Source organism: Hemicordylus capensis, chromosome 6 (assembly GCF_027244095.1).
Source record: "Hemicordylus capensis ecotype Gifberg chromosome 6, rHemCap1.1.pri, whole genome shotgun sequence".
Lineage (NCBI taxonomy): Eukaryota > Metazoa > Chordata > Lepidosauria > Squamata > Cordylidae > Hemicordylus > Hemicordylus capensis.
The window spans coordinates 170857392-170877870 of NC_069662.1; the positions used below are offsets into that span (position 1 = coordinate 170857392).

General features: G+C 55.1%; 1 protein-coding gene across 2 annotated transcripts in view; it reads right to left on the minus strand.

Annotated features, from left to right (window-relative positions):
- NOS3 (nitric oxide synthase 3) overlaps positions 1-20479 on the minus strand; it is a 54312-nt gene that overhangs the window by 17641 nt on the left and 16192 nt on the right. The window contains exons 8-16 of one of the 2 annotated variants that reach the window (XM_053260362.1): positions 19290-19432; positions 18733-18907; positions 18397-18498; positions 17938-18132; positions 15063-15136; positions 12870-13014; positions 12382-12486; positions 11018-11085; positions 5147-5266 (exon numbers count right to left, since the gene is read on the minus strand). In XM_053260362.1, the coding sequence (XP_053116337.1) occupies positions 5147-5266; positions 11018-11085; positions 12382-12486; positions 12870-13014; positions 15063-15136; positions 17938-18132; positions 18397-18498; positions 18733-18907; positions 19290-19432 (1127 nt within the window). Of the gene's footprint in view, positions 1-5146; positions 5267-7875; positions 7988-11017; positions 11086-12381; positions 12487-12869; positions 13015-15062; positions 15137-17937; positions 18133-18396; positions 18499-18732; positions 18908-19289; positions 19433-20479 lie in introns of those variants that run through there. The other variant, XM_053260363.1, reaches the window with a different exon arrangement.

A 20479-nucleotide genomic window follows, 5' to 3' on the forward strand; every position in this document is an offset into this window, starting at 1 on the left:
CTCCCATCCTGGGCAGGAGGAGGGTGTGAAAGAGAGGAGGAAGCGGAGGGGGGGGTGGAGCTGGATCCTCTGTGAGCCTGGAAGGGATGGCCGAGAGGAGCAGCAAAGACATGATGTGGGGCAGGGCCGGAATATCACTGGGGCACAGGGAGGGCCGGCCAGGAGGTAGCCAGGCTCCGGCTGCAGGGAGGCCGGCTCTCTCTCGGAGGAGCGCCGGGGAGCCCCTCTCCAGCTGAACCCTGAAAGCCAGAGGCAGGAGGCGGCTGACATCCCCTTGTAGGGGGAGAGGGGGCAGCCGAGTGGGGCCTCCCTAAGGAGTCGGCTAGGAGCAGCAGCAAGAGAGACCCTTGGTCAAAAGGCCCCCCAGGCCTGCCTCCCTGGAAGGAGGAACTAGCTGGGCAGCTCTTCTCCCAGCCCTCCAGCACAACAGAGTCTTGGCCAGCTCAGCTGGGGGGCTGGCCCCTCTGCTTGGTCTATGGGGGCAACAGAGCGGTCCAGGGGGTAAAGGCAGTAGCAGGGCAGCCTAATGAGCCGGGGTGCGTGCGTGCACAGAAGGAGGTGCAACAGTCTCTGCTTCCCAGCAGCAGTGCGGGCAACTCCTCTCTCTCCTGCTCTGCCACTTAACCACAAAGCTTGACCAGACAAATGGCCAGCCTGCAGGCAGCCCAGCTCTCAGGCACAGCGGGAGTGGGGGAGAGGAGCAACCTGAGCTGCCTCCTTTGGTGCCCCCACCCCACCCCGGTTTGTTAGGAACATAGGAAGCTGCCATATACTGAGGCAGACCTTTGGTCCATCTAACTCAGCATTGTCTACCCAAACTGGCAGCAGCTTCTCCAAGGTTGCAGGCAGGAGTCTCTCTCAGCCCAGTCTTGGACATGCCAGGGAAGGAACTTCTGCTCTTCCCAGAACGGCTCCATCCCCTGAGGGGAATCTCTTCCAGTGCTGCTCACACTTCTAGTCTCCCATTCATATGCAACCAGGGTGGACCCTGCTTAGCTAAGGGGCCAAGTCACGTTTGCTACCACAAGACCAGCTCTCCTAATTAGGACCAGCCACGAGTGAGTAAAGAGCCGACTTTGCATTTGGAGCCCCGAGCTCAAGTCTCCCCACTAAGAGGATCAAGGGGCAGGGGAGGGCTAAAGCACTCGGGCCCTGTGAGTTCAGGAAACAGAAATACAGAGGCCTCCTGAGGGAGCGCGCAAGGGAGGTGTCTGAACTGCTGCCTGGCAGGGAGAGGCCAGAGGTGGAGAAGCTCCTCTTGCTCTCTCACGACACGCCATTAAGTCAACCCTGGACTTAATCGTAACTCCCTGCTAACTGGACAAAGAGGCACCTTTTACCATGGTGATTTTCTTTATTTAGCAGGGGGAGAGTAACTGGCCCTCTCCACCCGCAGCACAGCATCCCTCCAGTGACTGTTGCTGGTGTCTATCTGATGTTTCTTTTTAGAATGTGAGCCCTTTGGGGACATGGAGCCATCTTATTTGTTTGTTATCTCTCTTTGTAAACTGCCCTGAGCCATTTTTGGAAGAGCGGTATAGCAATAAAAATTAATAATAATAATAATAACAACAACAACAACAACAACCACCACCTCCCCTTTGCCTTCACCTCAAAAACCCGAATGCCGTTTAACAGAAAAGCAACAAGAACTAAAGCAAAAAATAACTGAGCACATGAACCAAACAACTACCAGGGTTCAACTTCCAGCTCTGTAAACAGTTGCCAAAAAACAACTTGCTCAGGCATTAAAAGATATAAATGCTGCACTTGCAGAAATAACAACCAATAATTTGCAAGAAACAAACCAACTAATGTACAGTGCAGCAACAATAACAACAAAAGAGCTTGGATATAAGATCAATGGACCTGTCAAAAAAGAAAGCAGTACATCACCTAAATGGAAGATTAGATTAGAAAGTAAAATCTCCAGGCTTAGATCAGATGCTAGTAAATTGAAAGATATGAAAGACAAAAAGCTGAAGAATGAAAACACCAAACACTATCTGATCCAAAAATACCACCTAAATTCAAGGAAAATTAGAGAAGTCCTGGAAATAATAAAGCAGCAAATAACAGCAGTGTCAAAGAAGATTAGCAGATATGAAGCCAGAATTACACAACACAGGCAGAATCTCCAATTCCAGTCGAATCAGAGACGTTTCTACCAAAGCACAGAAGAAGAAACTGCAAGAAACCTAGAAACACCAAATAAAGAAGAAACAGTGCAATTCTGGGGGAAATTATGGGACAATCCAATAGATTATAATTAAAAAGCAGGCTGGATGAAAGAGGTCAAAAAATGTAAGCAACAAATGCAAGATCTAATAAAAACACCTGAATTAATAAGTGAAAGAGCAAAGAAAATTAAAAATTGGACTGTGCCAGGTGACGATCAACTGCTTGGCTTTTGGCTTAAACACCTAACAAGCCTTCATAAACAACTATCAAAACAGTTCAATCACATTTTGCAAGGAGGTGATATTGAACAATGGCTAACAACTGGGAAAACTCATCTCATCATGAAAGACCCAGCAAAAGGTGCAGTTCCAAGTAATTATAGACCGATAATCTGCCTGCCAACCATGTTCAAATTATTAACTGGAATAATAGCAGATGAAGTGATGCAACACTTATTAACTAACAAACAGCTTCCAGTTGAACAGAAAGGAAATTGCCTGAACACCAGAGGCACAAAAGACCAGGTGCTGATTGACAAAATGATTTTAGAAAATTGCAAGAGAAGAAAAACAAATCTAAGTGTTGCATGGATTGACTACAAGAAAGCCTTCGATTCATTGCCTCACACATGGATACTAAAATGTTTAGAAACAACTGGTGTCAGCAAAAACGTTCAGATATTTATTTAAAAAGCAATGAGCAGGTGGAGTACACAGTTAACAATCAATGGCGAGGCACTTGGACAGGTTAGCATTAGAAGAGGCATTTTCCAAGGGGACTCACTATCCCCTCTATTGTTTGTAATCGCCATGACCCCACTTTCACAAATACTAAAGAAAACAGGCCTCGGATACCAAACATCTAAAACATCCAGTAAAATAAACCATCTGCTGTACATGGACGATCTGAAGTTGTATGGAAAGTCCCAGTCAGAAATCAAATCACTGCTAAACACTGTCTGCATATTCAGTAGCGATATAGCAATGGAGTTTGGACTAGACAAGTGTGCTGCATTAATAATGAACAGAGGAAAAATAAGAAAAACAGAAGGAATAGAACTGCCCAATGGGAGCAAGATCAAGGACCTGGAAGAGAAAGAACATTACAAATACTTGGGCATTCTCCAGGCTGATAACATCGCACACACTGAAGTTAAAAGAAAAATTGGAAGTGAATACATCAGGAGAGTCAGAAAAATCCTCAAGTCCAAACTCAATGGCGGGAACATCATACAAGCCATAAACACCTGGGCTATACCTGTTATCAGATACACTGCAGGAATAATAGACTGGACCCAGGCAGAGCTAGAGACGCTGGATCATAAGACCAGGAAAATCATGACCATCAGTCATGCTCTGCATCCCTGCAGTGATGTAGATAGGCTCTACCTCCCTCGCAGCTCAGGTGGAAGAGGAATGCTGCAAGTCCATCAAACAGCAGAGGAGGAGAAAAGAGGCCTTGAAGAATATATAAGGGACAGTGAAGAAGATGCACTTAGAATGGTCAAGAACGCAAAACTATTCAACACCAATGAAAGAAAGCAGGCCTACAAGAAAGAACAAGTCAAGAACCGAGCAGAAAAATGGAAAAATAAGCCCCTGCATGGTCAATATTTGCACAATATAAGTGGAAAATCAGACATCACCAAGACCTGGCAATGGCTTAAGAATGGCAACTTGAAGAAAGAAACAGAGGGTTTAATACTGGCTGCACAAGAACAGGCACTAAGAACAAATGCAATAAGAGCAAAAGCAGAAAAGTCAACAACAAACAGCAAGTGCCGCCTTTGTAAAGAAGCAGATGGAACCGTGGACCACCTAATCAGCTGTTGTAAAAAGATTGCACAGACTGACTACAAAGAAAGGCATGACAAGGTAGCAGGGATGATACACTGGGACATCTGCAAAAAATACAAGCTACCTGTAGCCAAACATTGGTGGGACCATAAAATTGAAAAAGTTGTTGAAAATGAAGATGTAAAAATATTATGGGACTTCCAACTACAAACAGACAAACATCTGCCGCACAATACACCAGATATAACTGTAGTAGAGAAGAAAGAAAAGCAAGTCAAAATAATCACCATAGCAATACCAGGGGATAGCAGAATAGAAGAAAAATAAATAGAAAAAAATCACCAAATACAAAGACCTACAAATTGAAATTGAAAGGCTGTGGCAGAAAAAGACCCAAATAATCCCAGTGGTAATTGGCGCCCTGGGTGCAGTCCCAAAAGACCTTGAAGAGCACCTCAACACCAGAGGGGCCACAGAAATCACCATCAGCCAATTACAAAAAGCAGCTTTAATGGGAACAGCCTATATTTTGCGACAATATCTATAACCATTGACAATAAAATTCAGCCATCCCAGGTCCTTGGGAAGGACTTGATGTCTGGATAAAACAAACCAGTCAATAACACCTGTCTGACTGTGTAAACAAGAAATAATAATAATAATAATGCAAATAATAAAGAATTTGCACTAACACATTTTTTAGCCTTCTGTTAAAATGTGTTTTAGTGCAAATTCAGGGAGAGGGGAGTGAAACATGTTGCTAAGACAACTCTGACCAGAAAGTCCACGTTTTTAAAATCAGTTTTTAAACTTGTGCTAAAATGCCTCTCCCCCTCGCCTCCCGCCCACTCCATTTAAGAACTTTTCCAGAAATATTTTAGTATCTCTAAAATGTTGGTGAAATAGCATTTCAGCACAAATTAAAACACGGGAGAAACACAGGAGAGCAAGAGAGCTGTGGATCTCCAGGTCGATGCCCAATAAAGAGGAGAGAAACCAGGGTGGCCATTTCGGAGGAAACCCCGAGGGTCCGCCGGACTGTCTGGAGGGCCACGGCAGGTCCCAGCGCTCCGTGCCCCACTCAGCCCCTTTCCCCAGCTGGCCGAACCCAGGTGTCCGGGCAGGCAGTGCTCAGCCCCCCCCCCCCCGCCAGCCCCTGCCCGGCCTACCGGAGGGTCCCCAGGGCTCCGGCGCTGTCTGTGTTGCTGGACTCTCTGCGCTTCTTCTTCTTCCAGGAGGTCACAAGCGGGTCCGACTGAGAGATGCTGTTGAAGCGCATCTTGTAGCTTCTGTGGGGGGGGGGGGAGAGGAAGGGAGTGTGGCGTGAGGATGGGGCCAGCCCGATAGGAGCAGCGGCTGCCAGGGCCGGATTAAACGAGTGCAGGGCCCGTAGCATATATTTTGAAGGGGCCCCAGATTAAAAAAATACACATAAGTATTAACACATAAATGCCAGCTACCTCCCCGGGTCACAAAACATCCCCCTCCATCTTTGCTTCCTTTTGGAAATATGAATGAATGATTGGGAAATGATGCCTCCTCTTTGAACTAAGAGGGTGTGCTCAGCAGAGCAGCAGCAGAGCGAGAGCAGGCAGGACGCGGGAAGGGAGCCCTTGGCCGGCATGCGCCACTGATGGCTTCTGCAAAGCAGCCCTTTCAATGCCTGGGGAGCCGCTTATTATCAGCTTGCCGAGCCAGCAGCAGTGCCTGGCTGCAGAGATTGCCGGCTGCTCTGCAAGACAGGGAGGCAGGCGCCTCAGCCGTGCGGGGCCCGTAGCATTGGCCACCTGGGCTAATCGGCTACTCCGGCATCGGCGGCTGCCCCCAGGGTGGTCTGAGCCCGGGCGAGGGCAGCACCCAAGAGCCCCCCCCTCCTCCTCAAGGCACGAGCCAGGCTGGAGTGGCCCCCCTGTGACTGCCGCCCAGCAGCTGTCAGCCCCGGCCCCCGTGGCTGGCCACCCTGCTGCCGGTCTCCAGGTGGCTCCAGGGCACCCCGGAAGGAGCCGACGAGGAGGGGCTCGGGGACCCCCCTGGCCCCTCGCCCAGACGCAGCCCAGCCAGGCCTTCTGCGTCCCGCCACACGCAGCAACTCCAGGCCTCAGGAGGAGCCTTTGTGGGTCCTGAACGGGGAAGACGGACACCCGGGGGGGGGGCACAGATGCCAGGGGAGAAGCAGAGAAAGGGCGCTGGCTTCCAGGGATGGGAGGAACCAAAGGACTGTTTTCTTAGAGGCAGATGTGCTGGGGGGGGGGCGCGTGCTCTGGGTCCTGCTGCTGCTGCTGCTGCTGCTGTGGCCCTTCCGAGGCCCAGCCAGCCCCTGACCAGAGGAGCAGCAGCCAGCCCCGGGCTCAAGTGAAGCAGCAAGAAGCTCCTGGCCTGCCTTTGGCGGCAGATGCTCCCTGGAGGGCAGCTGGCCCACGGGCTGCCCTCCACCAGTCCACGGGACCCAGCGCCACTCAGGACCACTGGCCCCTGGGCACAACGCGGCACACCAGCTAATTAGCTGTGTGCAGGTCAGGAGAAGAATGAGAAGAGGCGGGGGGGGGCCGGGGGGGCATCCTGCCCGGCAGACGGTCCCTAGCAAAGAGCAGCGGTGGGCCGGGCCGGGGGTGAGGTCACCCCCTGCCAAGTGAGCAAAGGGGCCCCTTTCAAAGCAGCAACTCTCTTCCGCTGAGCAGTGGGAGAGCAACTGACTCTCTCCAGCCCCATCAGCGGCTGTGGCTGGCCTCTCCCTTGGAAGTAGACACTGCACGCTTGAGACTGAGGACCCTTTCAGACCAGAGGAGGCCGTCTGATTCACGGAGGAGGTGCTTTTTCTGGGTCAGCTGCTACGGCGATGCTTTGTTGCAGGCAGCAGCTGGGCCAGAGTCCCAAGGAAGAAGACTCCGGGCAGGAACCAAGGCCAGCCCCCTGGGAGGGGGTGGGCGGGCAGAGCGTGGGCTCCTCAGAGGCCTCTGTGGGCCACTGGGCGGATCCGGATGCTGGGCCTCGGGCCACATCCAGCAGGGCTGCTCTTCTGAGGTGCACCCTGGCTGGGACCCTGAAGAACCCCCTCCTCCTTGCGGGCTCAGTCACCCACGTCTCCTGGGGAGGAGCAGGAGGGTCACCCTCGGCCGCCACAGAGCAGGCCGCCCAGGAGGCTGTTCTCAAGGAAGAGAAGCCCCCCAGAGGCACAGCACAGCCATGAATACAGCCCCACCCACCTGAATTCATGGCGGAAAGCGGGGGGGGGCAACGTCCTGAAGGACCCTTTCACAGGAGCTGGGAAACGAGGGGAGAGTCTAGAAGAGACCAGAAAGGGGGGCAACCAAACAGGGTAGCCGAGTGGACCAGAGATATTCCCAGAAGAGACACGGTCCACTTGTTGTTCTTAAAAATACTGATATGCTGCTTTGCAACAAAAAGTAGTTCTCAAAGCAGTGCTTGATATTAACTGGAGTTGTTCAACAGAGAGTTTGGATCATTGTGTTTAGTTGTGAGCAAATCTGAAGGCCTGTTGACAGTATAAATATATAGGGAAGACATCTAATTGTACCCGCGGCACAAGCAGGTTTATGTCCTGAAAGGGTTAGTATTGGTTTCGGAAACGGCTAAAGTCAAAATGTATGTGCTGACAGAAATCCGGCCGTTTCAGAAACCCATGTCTTCGTTCTTTGTTAAATCGCAGCTCTTCGCCTACTCCACAGGTTCCAGTGGTCCAAATTTAAGATTTCCTGTGCCAACAGCAGAATGTGCAAGACAAATCCTGAGCCCAGGCAAGCCGGACAGTCGAGGCCACTCACATTTGTTTCACTTCCACTTTTGGTTTGACTACCAGGGCGCGCTCCAGACTAGCTGCCGGAATAGCAGCAAAATGCCCCCGTTCGGGCAGGTCACATAACAACCCAAAAAACCAGCAACTTTTTCATGCCAAATGTACGACATCCTTGCTCTATATTACAGCGATTACATTCGCAACAAGGCATTGGCAACGTGAAGAGATGGCTCCTTGTCCCCAAAGGGCTCACAATCTAAAAAGAAACACAAGACAGACACGAGCAACAGTCACTGGAGGGATGCTGTGCTGGGGGTGGAGAGGGCCAGTCCCCCCCCCATGTTCAAAAGGTGCCTCTTTGCCCAGTGAGCAGGGGACTTCCGAGAGATGTCCTGACCCCGTTGTCGGGTCTAGCCTGGAAAGGGCTCAGAGGCATCTGGTGGGCCACTGTGGGGAACAGGGAGAAACGGTGGGCTAGAGAGGCTCCCTTGGGCCTGATCCAGCCGGGCTGCTGCTCTTCCTGGCTTCTGAAGGTCCTTTTGCTCTTCCTGGCTGGGAGAGTCTGCCGATCAAGCTCTCCCTGCCAGGTCTGCCCCCAGGAAGTGCCCTGCCGACCTGTCTTTCTACGTTCCTTGTAGGGGCAAGGCCAGGCCAGGCCAGCGACCCCTCGGAATCAGACCGGCGGCTGGACTTGGCTGGCTGGCAGATCGCTTGCTACTCTGTGTGTGTGGGGTGGGGTGGGGTGGGGTGGGGTGGGGAAGGGAGGAGTGTGCAACCCCTGCTTCCTCTCCCTTCTGTCCCTGTGTCTGTTTTTCTGCCTCCCACCCTTGCTTTTTGCCCCAGGCTTTCCGTTTTCTGCTCTCCCCCCGCCCTTCTGCTTTCTGCCTTTTGCCTCTGCTTTTCTGCTGCCTCCCCACTGTCCTCTGTGCCACCCAAGCCCACTGGCACTGCAGAAAGCAGGGGGAGGCTCCTGCCTCAGCAGCTGGGCTCTCCCCTGCCCCCCCCCTCCCCAGTACCCACCAGCCACTACCCGCCATTCGCCAGGTAGAGCTGCACGGTTAACTGTGTGGCTCTACCTGTTGAATGGCCAGCCTGCAGGCAGCGCAGCTCTTGGGAGGGCTAGAGGAAGAGGAGCAAGCAAGCTGAGCTGCTGCCGGGAAGCAGAGGCAGCTGCGCCTCCTTTGCTGCCCCGCCCCCCCCCCCCACCACCACTAGGACAAGACAGAGCTGCTGGGCAAATAAACCCATTTTAATAAAGGCAGCAGAAGATTCCGGCCTCTTCTGCCCTCCACAGGAAACTGCTCTTTTACCCCATGGTATCCTGCCTTTCTTACAAGAGGTTCCAAGCAGATAACAGTAAGAAAAGAAAAGAAAAAAACCCACCAAAACCCCCATGGATGATAAAAAAAATAGAGGGGGGGGTGGGACTAGCTAGCATTGAAATTGTTTTATGAAGCAAGGACACATTTCAGTGGATTGTGGAATGGACTGATATAAATCAGAAACCAGGAATACATACTGAGCAAAGTCATGCTGTGATTAAGATTCAGGCATTACGATGGATGAGATATAAAGAAAGGAAAAAATCTTATCGAACAGCGATTTCTAACAGTCAGTTTGTTGATTTGGGATAGATATAGAAATAGAACTGTCCCCACTAAAGTACCAGTAGCACCAGTGGTATATGATTTAGGATTTAGTAAACATTCAATTAGGAAAATTTGAGACAGAAAAACAGAGAAATATATACTAGATATATGGATTTCTTTAAGAAGTTGTTTTTTTAATTTATGATGAAATGAAGCAAATATTATCAGTACAGTTCCTTTCAATGTATGAACACATGTAACTGATGAGACAGAAAGGTTATCAGTTAAGAAAGGGTACATCAAATATGTTCAAAGAAATTTTATAAAATATTACATTTGTACCATTGTGAGGAAGAACAGATTAAGAATTATATGCTGAAGTGGGGTCAAGATCTAGGTAAATCGATTATGTTTAAAGAGTGGGACTATATCTGGAAAATAGCAAATAATTTACCATTGTGGAACAATAAGTCCCAATTACTACCTACCTACCTACCTATCTAATTCTCTTAGCTGTACCCATCACTAATCCCATGTGTGGCAGCTCTCACGAGAGTTCACAAGCGAGCTGCCCGGAGCAGGAGAGGAAAGCGGCGGCAGCAGCGGCAGAGAAAAAGTGGTGCCAGGGGGGAGAAAGCAAGCGGCTGGGGGCAGGGGCGTAGCTAGGGGAGAGGGGGCCGTGTTCCTCCCTTTCCCTGGCCCCCCAGAGTGAGGGAGATAATGAAGAAAATAGGGAGGGGTGGACCTGAAGGGCCCTCAGGAGCTGGGGGGCCTGTGTTCTTTGAACCCTTTCACTCAATTATAGCTACGCCCCTGGCTGGGGGGGGTGGAGAAAAAGTGGCAGCAGGAGAAAGTGGCACCAGGGGGTGGGGGAGAGAATGAGGGAGAACTAGAGGAGCAGATACTCTGTGCCCAGGCCAGCTAGTACAACATAAAAAATATAAAAAGAGCCATCAGTTAAAAACTGCCCGCACAAGGAAGGCTCCCAGGGCTAAGACCGCATCCTCCATAAGAACTGCTGGACTGGCTGCTGAGAAAGAACATCTCCACACTCTTAGCAAATGGCTGCTGGCAGGGTGGGTGGGGGGGGGGTGGCAGCAGCAGCAGCAGCACTGCCCGGGGAAGGGAGTCCCCCTGGGCTGGAGCCACGCCAAGAAGGCCCTGCCTCGCAGGGTTACCAAGCGGGTCTCTGAGGGAGACGGCCCCTTCAAGAGGGTCTCTCTCTGCGTGTGCTCTTATGAGGCAGGTAGATCAGTGTGGGAGAAGATGGTCCTTCGGGGATCCTGGCCGAAGCCGCTGAGTGGCTTTAGAAGTCAGAAGCAGCCACTCAAATCACACCCCGAGACCAACCGGGAAGCGGCACATCTAAACAGAAACGGATGCAACCAGACAGGCCAGGATCCTGGCAGCCGCATTCGGGCGGGGGGGGGGGGGCGCATGTTGCACTGAGCGAGAAGCAGCGGGGGATGCACGGACCACCCTTGCCAGGTGCGGCAGCTGCTGCAGCTCAGCAGCAAATCCCCACACTGGGCCCAAACCAGTGGAGACGGGCAGAAGGACTCCCAGCCGGGAAGGGCCCTTGCCGGCCATCCCGAGCAACGCGCTGCTGCCCACTGGAGGAAAGCCAGAGCCTGCGGGAGGCAGAACTCGAGACAGAGCCCCCCCCCCCCGCCGAGGGTGGGGAGGGCCGGACTTACTTCTGCTGCTCGGGCTCAGCGCTTCCCAGGTAGGGGCAGGACATCTCCATCAGGGCCTTGGCAAAGCTCTGGGGAGGCAGACAGAGCGAGCAGTGAGGACCCCCTTCCAGCCACTCACTTCTGGGTGCTGGGCCCAGGCCTGTGGGAGTTGCGAGGCAGAGGGGAAAGAGGGGCACTCTGCCCATGCTCAGAGATGCCACCCTGGCTTGATAGAGTCCAGGCTGCGCACATTAAGAGAGCTGGCCTGATCACACACACACACACACACACACCCATGCCCCCCCCTGGAAGCCCCTCTTACTCCTGGCCCGCATCCAGGCCCCTCCCTCGCCTCTTCCCCTGTGGTGAGGGATAGGCAGTAAACCCACCCACCCACCGTGGGGCGGAGGGCCTGCCTTCCTGGACACCCTGAAGTGCCAGAGAGGGTGCAGTCCTCAAGAGGACTGGCAGGAGGAGGGCAATTACTCCAAGTAGTCCCATTGGAATGCAAGGCAAGTTAGGCAGTGTCGAATCCCTGGGGAGAAACCCCCTTGGAAGCAACGGCTTGCACGGCCAGCTGCACCCTCACCCTGGCTTGCAAAAGCCAGCCTGGTCCTCTCTGCCGCCCGGGCAAGCCCCCTCCCCCCGGAGAAAGCGCCTGGTGATGGGGAAACCTGGCTGGGTCACGGCCGATCTGCCAAGGGGGCGTCCGGGGTCCTGCTGGGGTTGTGACACCGCGCAGCCCCAGCACCGACAGACCGCAAGGGGCCCGGCCACATTTCCGGGGCCTTCCTGTGGGTTTCCTCTTTGCGTTCGAGTGCGACAACGTTGCGGAAAAACAGCTGCATTTCCCCTTTGTAGGAGTTTGAGGTTCTAGGGCTGGTTTTCAACACGACCCTGCCCAGCCCAGCCCAGCCCAGGCGAAGGATTTCCGCCTTGTGGCCGCGCAAAATCGGGGAAGTGCGCTGGATGGGAATGCCTGTTCGGAGTCTAGAGGATCGTGGCCCCGGGGAAGGCGCTTGACACCACCACAGGCCCTGCCCTCTGCGGCCATCCTGCTCCAGCTGGGCCTCCGCAGCAGCGCTCGGGGGGGGGGGGGCTGGCGGGGCAGCAGCCGTGGAGACCCCCTGGGGCCTCTGAGGGCCCCTCTTCAAGCGCGGTGGCAAGCTCCCCCCTGCCTGTGTGCTCAAAGCAGCCCTCACAGAGTGGTCTCCAGCCCCCCAGTTCCAGTGGCCCAGACGCTGCTTGCAAGGGGCCCCAGAGGCAGCCCGGACTCTCCGAAGGGCCGCTGGCGTCCAGGCGTTGCCTCCCAACCCCCCGCCCCAATGTCTCAAAAGGGGGGGAGGGGAAGCCCCCACCCCCCCACCCCACCCCATGACCATCACCTCTCCATTCTCAGGGGGGTCCCCGTTGCCAAATGTGCTGGTCACCACCAGGACCAGGGTCTCGTGCTCCAGGGAAACCACGTCGTATTCATCCATGCACTGCACCTGTGGAGAAGGAGCAGGTGGGGTGGGGGGCAGATGCTGGACACGTTCCCTCCAGCCGAAGGGCAGCCCTGGGCCCACTGGGGGCTGCCCTTTCAGAGATGTATTCAGACATGTTTATCCCACCGTTCTCCAAAGGGGCAAGGTGTCAGGATTTCACCCTTGATGCTCCACCCCCCAGGGAACTGTTGCCTCAAAGGGGAAGGTACAGGGGAATCGCATGCATATTCCCCCACAGCCACCAGCCACACCGCAAGGAAACCTTAAGTCAGTCTGGGGAACTCCTTGCCACCAGAGCGCCTTGCCTCCACCCCCTCCTCTGCTCTACAGTCCAATGTGTGTGGGGGAGGCCAGCAGCCTGAGGCTCCCCTCACTTCCTGCCCCACCTTGGGAGCAAAGGCGCACTTGAAGAGCTGCTTCAGGTTCAGGGCGTAGGCCTGGGATTTGCCGGTCTCGGTGGCATACAGGATGGTGGCCTTGACCCGCCGTGCCATCACGTCGCCCATCAGCTTGGCCGAGATCTTGACTGCGCTGCAGAAGCGGGAGGAGAGACGGGGCTGAGCCCAGGGCCTGCCCTCCAGGCCCACCCCCCACCGCACCTTCTCCTTCCCTGGGGAGGCTTCTCAAGTGGCGGGGGGGGGCTGGGAGCATCCAGCCATCTGGGAAGGCCTGACAGCCCTGCCCGCCTTTCTCCATGGGGTCTCCCAGGAGCCAGCTGGCCAAGAGCCCCCCCCCCCCCCCGTGAGCTAGCCCAAGTCCATGCCACCCAGACCTGCTGGACAGACCGTTGGAGACTGAAGCCAGGAACAAGATGGGCAAGAGTCCCCCGCCTGCCCCCGGCCTGCCCTCCGTCTCCAGCAGTGGCTAGCCACCGGGCCCCTCTGGCTGACCCCCAGCATCTGGGCATTAGAGGCAGGGACACTGCCTCCGAGCATGGAGGCTCCACCATTCATGGCGGCTCACGGCCCTCACAGGACATCTTCTCCCTGCATTCACCTGATTGTTGCGTAGAGGGGCCTTTTTGTATGGGGCGGTATAGAAAATATTCTAAATAGATACATAAATAAATCAAGCCACTGAGGTCAGTGGTCGGAGGGGAAACTACTCGCAGGCACTCAGGGGCCTCCTCCTCCTCAGGGTCACGTGTACTCTGAGCATGTGCTGAGTATTCTGGTGGAAGAAGCAGCAGCGGCAGCTTCTACAGCTAATGTACAGCTGCCTTATACTGAGTCAGACCCTTGCTCCATCTAGTTCAGCATTGTCTACACGGACTGGCAGCGGCTTCCCCGAGGTTCCCCAGGGGACTCTCTCAGCCCGACCTGGAGATGCCAGGGTGGGGGGACTTGGAAGAGCCTTCTGCAAGCAGGCAGGCAGGTGCTCTTCCCAGAGTGGCCCCCTCCCCTCAGGGGACTCTCTTACAGTGCTCCACGTGGAGTCTCCCATTCAAATGCAAACCAGGGTGGACCCTGCTTAGCAAAGGGGACAAGTCCTGCTTGCGACCACAAGACCAGCTCTCCTCCCCTGGACCTTCCTTCACTTTGTTTGTCGCAGGCAGTAGCCGTTTATCCTAACAAGCTGGGGGGTGCCCAAAGAGGCAACTTGGGTTGGGAAGGGCTCCTCTCTCCCCCGCCCCACCCGAGAGCTGCACTGCCCGCAGGCTGGTCATTCATCAGGTAGAGTTGCGTGGTTAACTGCACATTAACTGCACAGCTCTACCTGACAAGCAGCCGGCCTGCAGGCAGAGCACGCGGGGGGGGGGAGAGGAGCAAGCAACCTGAGCCAGGAAGCAGAGGCAGCTGTGCCTCCTTTCACACCCCACCACCCCACCCCCCGGGCTGATTAGGATGAGCTGCTACTGGTTGCTGAGAAGGGCACAAAAGTGAGAAGGCCACAGAACCCCAGATGCTGCCTGGGATTTGGTTTTTCTGCTCCATGGCAAAAAGCCAGCTTTGCCTTGCTGCCTCAGAGCTCCAGAGAAACAGGCACCGTCTCCCTGTCAGGCGGAGGTCCTTTCCAGACAGCCACAAACCGCAGGAGGTGGTTCCATCCTTTTTGCACGTTCCAAGTGTGCTCTTGCTCCCCATACACATACTGCTGCAGGCGTCCCTGCCACTCTCTTGGCACACATGCCCAGCAGGGACTTTGCACGATTCCCACAGTGCCACCTGCTGGCCAGCTCTTGCATTCCAAGAAGAACCTGCCCTTTCCCCCATTGGCCACAAAAGTGGTCCTGGAAAAGGGGTGGGTTCTTCTCAGAAGGCAAGAGCTGGCCAGCAGGGGGCGCTGTGAAAATGGCACAAGGAGGCACTGCTTGGTGTGTGTGCAGAGAATAGGGTGGCAGCCATAAGTAGCGCAGACGCCTGCAGCAGCAGCAGCCTCTGCACGGGGGCACCCCACAGTTTGTTGCTGTCTGGAAGGACCCTGGAAGCCTGCAAGCAGAATCTGATCCTTTCCAGTCCCTGCACAGCGCCTGGCTTCTGAGGTGCTGACTAAGCCATTCTGAGGAGAAAGCGCTGCTGGCTTCCTCCAAGCCCTGCCTGTGCGCAGCCTCCTCCGTCCCCATCCTCTTGGACACCTACCTGGCAACCTCCTTGAAGGTCTTCTTCCGGGTGACTGTAGTGTCTTTGGAGACGTAGTCCTTCCAGGCATGAGGCTGTGGGAAGAGCAGGCGTGTTGGGAAGGGGCAGCAATTGTGGGGTCAAGCCAGTCTGGGCATCTGCACTGCACAGAGTGGAGGGACCCGGAGCTTAGTGAGTCGGGGTGTGCACAGACGGGTTGAGGTGAACCAGGTGAACAGCCACGGACCAGGCAGGCTCAGGCGGTGCCGTCGCGAACGGGACCACCCTTCAGGAAGGGGGCCCGGTCCAAGATCGGACCCAAGCAAGCCTGGTGCAAAGTGAAGCGGTTTGGCAGTGAGAGAGGTGAGGGCGGCTGGCCCAGGACGGGAAGGACCTGGAGCAGATGCCCCACCCCCCGACCCCAGCAGCCTGGGCAGCGACAGGGCGGCTCCGCTCTGGCACTCACCTGACCTCCGCATGGGCCGCTGCGGGGAGCACCGCTGGCCCAGGACGGGAAGGGCCTCCTCATGTGTAAGCCGCCCAGAGAACAATTTGCTATGGGGTGGCCAACAATTATTTATTTATTATTATATTTATTTATTTATTTATTTATTTATTTATTTATTTATTTACACCGTCAGACAGGTGTTGTTGACTGGTTTGTTTTATCTAGACATCGAGTCCTTCCCAAGGACCTGGGATGGCTGAATTTTACTGTCAATTGTTATAGATATCGTCGCAGAATATAGGCTGTTCCCAGTAAAGCTGCTTTTTGTAATTGGCTGATGGTGATTTCTGTGGCCCCGATGGTGTTGAGGTGCTCTTCAGGGTTATTTTTGGGACTGCACCCAGGGCGCCAATTACCACTGGGATTATTTGGGTCTTTTTCTGCCACAGCCTTTCAATTTCAGTTGGTAGATCTTTGTATTTGGTGATTATTTTCTATTTCTTTTTCTTCTATTCTGCTATCCCCTGGTATTGCTATGTGGATTATTTTCACTTGTTTTTCTTTCTTTTCAACTACAGTTATATCTGGTGTATTGTGCGGCAGATGTTTGTCTGTTTGTAGTTCGAAGTCCCATAATATTTTTGCATTTGCATTTTCTACAACTTCTTCAATTTTATGGTCCCACCAATTCTTGGCTACAGGTAGCTTGTATTTTTTGCAGATGTTCCAGTGTATCATCCCTGCTACTTTGTCATGCCTTTCTTTGTAGTCAGTCTGTGCGATCTTTTTACAAGAGCTGATTAGGTGATCCACCGTTTCATCTGCTTCTTTACAAAGCCGGCACTTGCTGTTTGTGGTTGATTTTTCTACTTTTGCTCTTATTGCATTTGTTCTTAGTGCCTGTATTAAACCCTCTGTTTCGTTCTTCAAGTTGCCATTCTTAAGCCATTGCCAGGTCTTGGTGATGTCTGATTTTCCACTTATATTGTGTAAATATTGACCATGCAGGGGCTTATTTCTCCATTTTCCTGCTCGGTTCTTGACTTGTTCTTTCTTGTAGGCCTGCTTTGTTTCATTGGTGTTGAATAGTTTCGCATTCTTGACCATTTGAAGTGCATCTTCTTCACTGTCCTTGATATATTCTTCAAGGCCTCTTTTCTCCTCCTCTACTGTTTGATGGACTTGCAGCATTCCTCTTCCACCTGAGCTGCGAGGGAGGTAGAGCCTATCTACATCACTGTGGGGATGCAGAGCATGATTGATGGTCATGATTTTCCTGGTCTTATGATCCAGCGTCTCTAGCTCTGCCTGGGTCCAGTCTATTATTCCTGCAGTGTATCTGATAACAGGTATAGCCCAGGTGTTTATGGCTTCTATGGTGTTCCCGCCATTGAGTTTGGACTTGAGGATTTTTCTAACTCTCCTGATGTATTCACTTCCAATTTTTCTTTTAACTTCAGTGTGTGCAATGTTATCAGCCTAGAGAATGCCCAAGTGTTTGTAATGTTCTTTCTCTTCCAGGTTCTTGATGTTGCTTCCATTGGGTAGTTCTATTCCTTCTGTTTTTGTTATTATATAATTATTATTTCTTGTTTACACAGTCAGACAGGTGTTATTGACTGGTTTGTTTTATCCAGACATCGAGTCCTTCCCAAGGACCTAGGATGGCCAATTACCACTGGGATTATTATTATTATGCCAATTATTATTATTTACTCCCCCTGCCAAGCGGTGCCCTCACTCCCTTGCCACCGAACTAGTTTGAGCTTTTTCAATCAAACCAGCCAGCCCAGTTAGTCAGTTTGACCGAATCGGTTTGTGGACCTACGATTCGGTCCAAATTCGGACCGAGCCGCAAAAAAACAACAACCAGTCCATGCACACCTTTTATACAGATCATTAAAAGTTAATAATTCCTTCCTGGAGGAATTATTAGAGTAGCCAAGAAATCCTATGTAAATACTGCTAACCCTGTCCCTAATTCCTCCCCCCCCCCCCAAGTCTAGTTGAAAGAGCGCCTGGCCACAACCCACTTCTCACCCACCCACCCTGCCGCCTGCCTAGTAAGGTACAGTGTGCCGTTGAGTCGGTGTCAACTCCTGGCACCCACAGACTAGCCCTGTGGTTTTCTTTTGGTAGAATCCAGGAGGGGGTGACCATGGCCTCCTCCCACACAGTCTGAGAGGAGGATGCCTTTCAGCACCTTCCTAGATCGCTGCTGCTGCTGCTGCTGCCGCCCGATAGAGAGGTTTCCCGTAGTCTGGGGAACATACAGCAGCGGGATTCGAACCGGCAACCTTCTGCTTGTTGGTCCAGCATTTCCCTGCAGCTGCGTCACTTAAGGTGGCGCCTGCTGAGTACCTTGCTCTCAGCCGGATGGGGGGCCTTGACCAGGCCGGGGGGGGGCCTGCCGGGCTCTCCTCAAGGAAGGGGGGCACGGGCACGCACCTGGTACCGGAAGCAAGGGGTGAGCTGGTAGTTGACCAGCTCCTGGTGGAAGACAGGCGTGAGGCTGCCCGAGATGGGGGGCACCAGCCAGACCCAGTCGCCCGGGCAGCCGCCCCGCATGCGCTGCTCGTTCTCCAGGTGCTTCATGAAGGACTCGGCGGCTGCGTGGTGGTCCACAATGGTCACTTGGGCCAGCTGCGGGAGGAGGCAGGCGTCAGGGAAGGGGGAGCTGACCCCAAGGCGCCCCCCAAGGAGCCTCCTCCTTTCCCCACGTTGGCAGCGGCCCCGACCACGTGCACACAGCCAGAGGGCACCGAAGGGGCAACCACGGCCCCTCCGCCTGGAGCGAGTGAGCAGCCAGCCCAGGTCCTCCATGGGGCTGGCTGGGACTCCCCCCACCGGCTCCCCCCACGGCCCCCGCAGAAGTCTTGCCCTGCTCCTCCCCAGCACTGTGCTCACCTGGTAGCTGTGCAACACGGCCACGTTGATCTCCACGGCGGCCCTGTCCTTCCAGAGAGACGTGGTCGTCTGCGTGTCCAGCCCCATGCGCTGCGCCACCTCCTGGCAGACACGGAGTGTGGGGGGGAGGGAATCAGAGCACCCCTGTTCCCCTGCCTGCTCTGTCAGGTGTGGGGGGGCTGGAGAGGGGTGTCTGGGTCAAGGGGGGGCTCCCCCTTCCCAAACATAAGCCCCTCTGCTGAGTCAGAGTGTGCCCACAGCAGTGGGGAGGGGCCGGGAGAGCCCCGGGAGGTGGGGCCGCCCTCCGCATCAGTGCCTCTGAGCCCCCCCCGGTACCTGCAGGATGTTGTAGCGGTGGGGGTCACAGAAGTTGCGCATGCCGATCTCGCTGCTCATATACCAGCCGTTGAAGGGCACTGCCGAGAACTCCAGCCCCCCAATCTCCAGCAGCATGTTGGAGACGGCAGGCAGCGCGTACCAGCGGAGGCCCAGCTCCTGGAACCACTCCAGCCTGTGGGGCAGCAAGGGGGCCCCAGCTCAGGGATCCCGAAGGGCCCCTTCCCTGGCAGGCAGCAGAGGGGGGGTCTCTTCCGGCCCAAGACCCTGGCCAGCTTCCTGCCTCTGGCCCCCCACCCCCACCCCGCTTCAAGGTCCACTTGCCACATTCGTCCCTCGGTTGCCCGTAAGCCACCCCTCCTGTCCTGCAGGCTCGGCCCTCTCCCCACCCACCACCCACCCCCACAAGCAGCAGGGAGTGACTGTCCGCAGGGCCCCAGGAGAGGAGACGGGGGGGCTGGGTGGAGCCCCACCACTGCAGCAGCCGCAGCCGCCCTGCCTCTGGGACTGGGCCCCGCAGCCCCGCCCCAGCCGCTGGCCCCGTCGCTGGCACTCACGTGGGGTGGCTGATGGGCACCTCCAGGACCAGCTCGGGGGGCACGACAAAGAGTTCGGGCTCGTCGTCCTCGGGGGACTGCAGCAGCAGGGGGAGGACGTCGAAGCGCCCCCGCGGGGGGGTCCAGCCGTGCTGAATGCAGAGCTGCAGGGAGGAGGCCAGAGAGAGCCCCCGCGGGGGCTGAGCAGTGGGCTGGAGAGCCCCGCCGCCAGGGACCCCCGCTCCCCGCACTGGCAGCCTGCAGAGACCCCGCCACTGGGGGGCAGCAGAGTCCAGGGCAAAGGCAGTCACCACCTCAAATCAAGAGTCCCTTGGGATGAGGCTGCAGCCTTCCAGGGCTGCGGGGGCCGTCCAGCCCCCAGCCCCTCCCAAGGGAGTGGGGCTGCTGAGCAGTGGGAGCTGCTTGCCTGGAGCCAGAGCCCCGGTCCATCGAGCGGAGCGGCAACGACCTCCCGGGCCTCAGGCAGAAAAGGTGGGCACCCCCCAGAGAGGCCAGGGAGGGAGGCTGGGACCCTCTGCAGGCAAGGGAGGGGCTCTGCCAGGAGGGGGCCTGCAGACACACCAAGTGGGCCCCAGGGGCTAAGCAGGGTCCGCCCTGGTTGCAGATGGATGGGAGGCTAGAAGTGTGGGCCCTGCAAGAGATTCCCCTCAGTCAGGAGATGGAGTCACCACTCTGGGAAGAGCAGAAGGTGCCCAGTTCCCTCCCTGGCGGCATCTCCAACGAGACAGGGCTGGGAGAGAGACTCCTGCCTGCAGCCTTGGAGAAGCCGCTGCCAGCCTGTGAAGACAATACTGAGCTAGATGGACCAAGGGCCTGACTCAGTCTATGGCAGCTTCCCATGTTCCTATGTACAAGTGTGGTCTGACGATCTGGCCAGGCCAGGCAGTGCTGCTGGGAGTGTCCCAAGGAGGGGCTTGAAGCCCCACTCTGTGCGTCCCTGCGGCCTCTCCTTCCCGGACCCCCCCCCCACTCACTTGTGGCAAGAGAGGGGACAGCTGGCCTTTCGAAGCTGGGCTTGGGTGGGAGGGAGGCTGAGTCTGGGGTCTCCAGCAGACAGAAAAGAGTAGCAAAAAGACCAGGAAGATTGCAAGAGGCCACGGGGGGGGGGGGCAGACATCACCTGGGGGTGGGGGGTGGGGAGGGTTGCACTAATCACAGACCCTGCTTGTGTCAAGACTCGGCGTGGCCAT